Here is a 6,293-nt window from a genome sequence, read left to right as displayed (position 1 = left end):
GTTTTGGCCAGGAAAGTAATATTGCTTGTCCTATTTGAGCATTATATCCTTTGGCAGGCTGCAAATATTGGAACTGCAAATTGAGAATTTAAGATGTGATGTAGTTTAAATAAAATATACCTAAATGAATAAAACTAAAACAAAAAACACTTGAAATCGAGTTGATGAATACTACTTATGCAACTTTATATTAGTGGTTGTTCCCATAAAATAAAGGAAATATTATAAACTCAGAAAATAGTTCCAAAGCTTACTTAAAAATATTGAAATTATTTTATTTTATTTTAAAAATATTGAAATTATTTTAAAGTAGTAGGAGAATTATTAAAAGAACAGTATTTATTTGTAATAGTTAAAATGTTAAAACCCTTTCACCTCTTTAACTTATAACCCTCGCTTAACTATAAACCGACTTTACCAACCACCCTTGATTCAATGTTAAACAACCAACTGTTGCCGTTTTCCCTGCGAAGCGTTTCCAAGATACTTGACGGAAAACAAATAAAGGTCACCATGGCAACTCCGGCAAGCGACCATAACAAAGGGCTTTCGAGTGAATTTTTCATTTACCAACGAACCGCACAGTGAAAATGTTGCATCAGGGAATTATCCTGCGTGAAGGACATGTAACCAGGACAATATACAATCTGGTAAGCCGTAACAAAATTATAAATTAAATACACACACTAAAGGGGGGAGTCCTTCAGATCAAAGACAAACGCTACGAGGATGTGATCGAGTGCATAACCAATTTCGGTGAGGCGGCCAACACAAGGGCGGGGCTATCCACCCTGGGCCACTGCTACTACCACGCCCAGAAGTACGAGGAGGCGGCCACCTGCTACGAGCAGCTCTGCCAGCTGGCGCCCAAGGAAGCCAAGTACAGGTGCGTTGAAAAATACATTGTAATTTAAATTAAATCTGTTTATATTGGGCGATGACCCACCTCAACGCCCCTTAACAACACTTTCGACCGGCAGGTGAAGCGGGAAGGTGAAAAGGGTTTGAGTTAACAGGGAACAGTAGTACTTAGGCAGACTATTGGGGGTACCACAACAATAAACTTGCTGTAAATTAGGGAGAAATTCTTTTGTGCATCAATATAAATTCCCGAATTCAGCGATAATCGCATTCTGTGGGAATACTTACAGAGATTTCTCGAACTTCACAGCAGGGAAAGCTGCCAACATTTTCACAATTTAAGAGAAAAAACTTAACTTTAAGTTTTATTATTTCCGAATTGTCAGTATTAATGGATCAGTGTGGATGTATTCGCAAAAAGCACACATTTTTAGGATATTGTATTATCCTGACTTGACAGGTTGCTAGACTGACAACGAACAGATAGTGGCAACTATATAATACCCTTTGCACACTGCTCACATAATTCGCCGTGGATGGAAAATACATAAAATAAAAAATCCAAGAGTTTAAAAAGTTATAAGAACGCAATTCCTTTCAGATTCTACTACGCCCAGTCGCTGTACCAGGCTGGCATCTTTGCCGAAGCTCTGCGGGTGCTGAAGCAAATCGGAGATCACGAGGATGAGCTGCGGGAGCACTGTCTCCAGCTGCAGAGTGCGATCCTGTACTCCAGCGAGGACTTTGCCGGGGCACAGAGCCTACTGAACCAGCGGGCCGGGGGCACTGCGGATACGCTCAACGATGAGGGGTGTCTGCTTTTCCAGGCGGATCAGCACGAGGCGGCGGTACAGCGATTCCAGGCGGCCCTCCAGGTGGGTGGCTTCAATCCCCTGGTGGCCTACAACGTGGCACTGGCTCACTTCCAAAGGAAACAACGAGCTCAAGCTCTGGATTATACATCCGAGATTGTGGAGCGGGGGATGCGAAACCATCCGGAGCTGGGAATTGGCGCCCAGGTGGATATACCCGATGGCGGTGCCAGGAGCGTTGGCAATCCCATCACAATGGCCATTTCGGGGATTACCCAAGCACTTAACTTAAAGGCGGCGCTGGAGTATCAGGACGGCAACGAGGAGGCTGCCCGGGACGCCCTCTTGGATCTGCCGCCTCGAGCAGAAAGCGAACTAGATCCGGTCACGTTGCACAATATGGCCCTAACCGATGTCCAGGGTCCCGTGGCGGGTCTGCGGAAGCTGGCGTTTCTCCTGGAGCTGGGTGCTCCCTCCTGTCCCAAGGAGACCTTCGCCAACATCCTCCTGATCTGCTGCAAGCACGAACTATACGAAACTGCTGCGGATATCCTGGCCGAGCACACGGACCTCACCTACAAGTATTTGTCGCAGTATCTTTACGAGCTCCTGGATGCCCTAATAACCGCACAAACCAGCGCAGAGCTGGCCGAGAAGAAACTGGGCACCCTGGCCTCCAGTCTGGCTGGAAAGTTGCGCAGCCTGGCAGCAAAAGTTCAGGAGGTTAGGGCCACCAATGAGCAACAGGCGTTGAGGGATGCCCTCAAGGACTACGAACAGGCACTGGAACTGTGAGTTGTTAAGTTACGATATAATGTAATTTATTTTTCAGATTTTTCATTCTTAAAAAATTCCATAACTTAAATACAAATTAGGTTGAACTTATCTTTTGACAAGATATACCATATATTTCACCCTTTCATTCACAGTTATCTACCTGTGGTGATGGCTCGAGCCTGGATTTCCTGGCGCGATGATGACTTCGTGGGGGCCGAACGGGAATTCCATTCGAGTGCCGAGTTCTGCTCGGAGAACTCCATTTGGCGACTGAACGCAGGACATGTGCTCTTCATGCAGGGCGATAAATACAACGAGGCGGCTGCCTTTTATGAACCCATCGTGCGGCAGCACTCAGATGATGTGAGATTAAGCCATTGAGGCCTCCACCACAGATATTTCCAATTTGAATGCCCGGTATTTGAAGAGGACAAGGGTGTACTAGGTTGAACACAGGGCTAGACTTCAAGTTTATATCTAAGTAGTCCGCCTAATTGACAAAGCTGTGCTTACAAGAGTTAAGAAATTCATAATAGGTGCATATATTTGATATAAGAGCTTGAAAACTCTTATTTAATATCGAGAAATAGAAAACGGTTGATATTTTTTTAAGCTCTACCTGATATACCTAAGAGTACTTATACTTGATATACTTTAGAGTCAACATTTTCTGAAATTCCCTATAGCAAATACCGGGTATCTCTGAGTCGGTACACTCGACTATACCATTCCCGTTGGTTCCCAATTTTAATCTCCAATACCCCGATGTCAACCAGATCATGTCCGTTTCGGCAGCGGTGCTGGCCAACCTGTGCGTCTCCTACATCATGACATTCCAGAACGAGGAGGCCGAGGAGCTGATGCGGAAGGTGGAAAAGGCCGAGGAGCTGAAGGGCAACCTGGGCAAGCAGTACCACCACCTGTGCATTGTAAATCTGGTGGTGGGCACTCTCTACTGCGCCAAATCCAACTATGAGTTCGGCCTGTCCCGCATCGCCCACGCCCTGGAGGGTGGGTCTGGGAACCGCCTCTATGCCGACACCTGGCTGCACGTGAAGCGCTGTGTCCTGGGGCTGCTGACCGGCATGGCCAAGCAGAACATCATTCTGCCATATGCCACAGTGCAGGAGGTCCTCAACTTTCTGCGCTTCTGCGAGGCCTACGGGCTCTTTACGCCGGCCAACATTTTTTCAGCCACCGAACAGGTGCCGGAGGAACCACTGACCATTGGACTGGAGGCCAGGAAGTTGCGGCTGCTGATGATTAGGCTGAGCGAGTATGATAATTTTTAGTTTATACAATAAAAGGTAATATGTTCGTTTTATGAAAAGTAATAATAAATAATTTAAAAATTTCTAATAACGAAATAAATATCTATATATATTTTTTTAAATATTTTACTATTACTAAAGTGTAACACAAAATATTTATTGATTAAGAAGTGGTAACAAATACTTCCTAAGGGCTTTGTAAGAAAGGACTTCTCGTCAAAGTGCATACCTGTAAAAAAAATAATACAAATCCCAAGGGATCCACTTGTCTTGGCTCTGTGACAGATGGAAATTCCACCGAGGACTTCTAGACAATGTGAATAGGCAAAATAAGGTGGGTAATAAATATAAATTACAAGTGGAAGAGCAGAAATCTGTCATAAATCACATTAATGGCAGATTTTCATCAGGCAGGTTGGCGCAACCAGGAAGTGGATTGTAGGCCAATCTCTTGACAAAGAACCCGAACAGCTCGTGCTAACAGGGGTGAACTGCCTCCCCATTTATCCACTTTTTCCCAACCCCATAACCGTTCTGCTCGGCGAGCACGTGAGCACTCACGCGTTCGATTTGACAACGTGTTTATGTCGCAGCTCAATTCCGCATTGACAGCCTCATCGACATCATCATCATCAATGGGACAACAAAATAGAAAAACAGGAAAAAGAATGTGCGACTAGGATATACCTTGGTAAAGGCTTTATAAAAAAAATTATTGGCCTACCTAACGGCTAACATTCTTTTAATCAATCAGAATATAACAAGTAAGTTGTTAAATTTGGGTTTAATTATAATTAAAATAAATTTTATCAGATGATTGGTATTATATTTAAGTACTTTATTTGTGAAATATTACCCAACCTAGGGATCCTTTTTATTCATTTTTACCAGTATTTTTCCGAATACCGTACTGCCTGCAAACGGCTACAGAAAAATCCAAGAGAACACTTTAAGCGGCTTCTGGCTCCTGTGTCATCATCATCCCCATCAGCATCCGCATCCCCATCACCATCAGCATTGATGTTGTCATTATACTCATCGACATCCTCCTTGTCATTACGCGACGCATGCGAAAAAAAGAGGAGGAACATATACAACATGAAAACACTTGTCATTAACACAAACAGACAGAAACACTCGCCCTCACACAAACACGCGAAAAACTCGCACTTTTATACACATAGACACAAACTTTGGGGCTGAGAAATGGCGCCTGCATCCAAAGTCTCCGAAGGACGATATTAACACCTTTTTGCGCTGGAATTTGGTTATACCCTGACGGAAAAGGGAGCACTAAGATCTTTAAAAGAGATATGGTGGTATAGCCCATATACAAATTTTGAGAACGATTTTAATAATTTATAACATATCTTGTTTTTATAGTACGATGATTTATTTTAGATATTGATTGAGATCATAGAATCTTATCTAATCTAATCTGAAGGTTCATAAATAGAGCAAAAGATTTTTAGCTGATTAAAGCATAATGTGTAATCCTTTATGAGAGGTGTCATATATAGTTATTGAATACAATAACACCGTATCTGTTCTAATACATTAAACATTATAGTATATGCACAACAGGTGTGTGTGCACCGGGGAATTTTAAAGATTTATGGGTCAATTTTGCTTTAATTAATACCATATTAATTAGTTCATAAATCCAGAAATAACTATTTAAAATCCTTATGTTTTTAAATTATTCTATGTTATTGTTGCCATTAACATAAATTAGCAATTAGTATGACTATTTTTATTGACCACTTATCAACAGTCACTACAAACAATTGAGTCCCCAAAGAGTATTTAGGTGTCGCTTAACTAGAATAAATGCACGAAACTTAGGATAACTTTTTTTAACTCTCACATTTTCTTTTCGACGCCATCAAGTGTTGCTCATTTTGTTTTACTTTATCATGTTTGTTGCCCGTTGCTTGTTAGCCATCTTTTGTTGGAGCCTCCTGCCACTTCTCGTTCGTCCTTAATCCTCCTTGTGTTTCTGCCCAATTCCATTTCAGGCTGTCTCCAGTAAATTGTGCATTTCAACTTTGCCTTTACAATCCCAGTCCCCCCGATTTTCCCCTTAGCCCATCGAGCGACGTGTCGATTGTTAATATGAATGCCTTTTAAGCAGTTTGCTTTCCGAGTGCCATGCAAAAGTTAAGTCGGACTTTTTTTTCGGTTAGTGCTCCTTGGCAGGCAACTCTAACTAAATTTTGCCTGCCACTCAAACAGATTTTCCAGGCCATTTAAAGCAGCAAACACCGAGACCCGCAAGCACAAAAATATGTATTTTTCTAAATGTCCTGGCTAAAGGCTTCAATGCAGTCCCCAGCTCTTCTGTCTGATCCTGTCACTGCCATTGTGTTGGGTAAAAAAATGTTGGGTGAAAGGTAGATAACTGTGGCAAACTGAAATGTACATACCCTTTCAGTTATTGCTTAAGTACATATGAAAATCAAGAATTTTTAAAAATAAGTAAAGTATTTTTGAAAAATGAAAAAAATGAAAATGAAAAAAATGAAAAAAAGATTAAGATAAGCATATTTTAGATTCAAATTCTTGGACTAAG

At 41.9% G+C, this 6,293-nt stretch overlaps 1 protein-coding gene across 1 annotated transcript; it reads left to right on the top strand.

Annotated features, from left to right (window-relative positions):
• Positions 1-461: 461 nt before the first annotated feature.
• Positions 462-3,751, top strand: Ttc30 (tetratricopeptide repeat domain 30). The gene is made up of 5 exons (XM_017157835.3): positions 462-650; positions 708-886; positions 1,463-2,464; positions 2,603-2,813; positions 3,227-3,751. Exons 1-5 carry the CDS (start codon positions 591-593, stop codon positions 3,740-3,742), a joined length of 1,968 nt encoding a protein of 655 aa, XP_017013324.2. The 5' UTR covers positions 462-590; the 3' UTR covers positions 3,743-3,751.
• Positions 3,752-6,293: the final 2,542 nt, after the last annotated feature.

Source organism: Drosophila takahashii, chromosome 2L, assembly GCF_030179915.1.
Source record: "Drosophila takahashii strain IR98-3 E-12201 chromosome 2L, DtakHiC1v2, whole genome shotgun sequence".
Classification (NCBI taxonomy): domain Eukaryota; kingdom Metazoa; phylum Arthropoda; class Insecta; order Diptera; family Drosophilidae; genus Drosophila; species Drosophila takahashii.
Note: the sequence above shows the minus strand (reverse complement) of the source record. Positions and strands in the feature narration are given on the sequence as shown.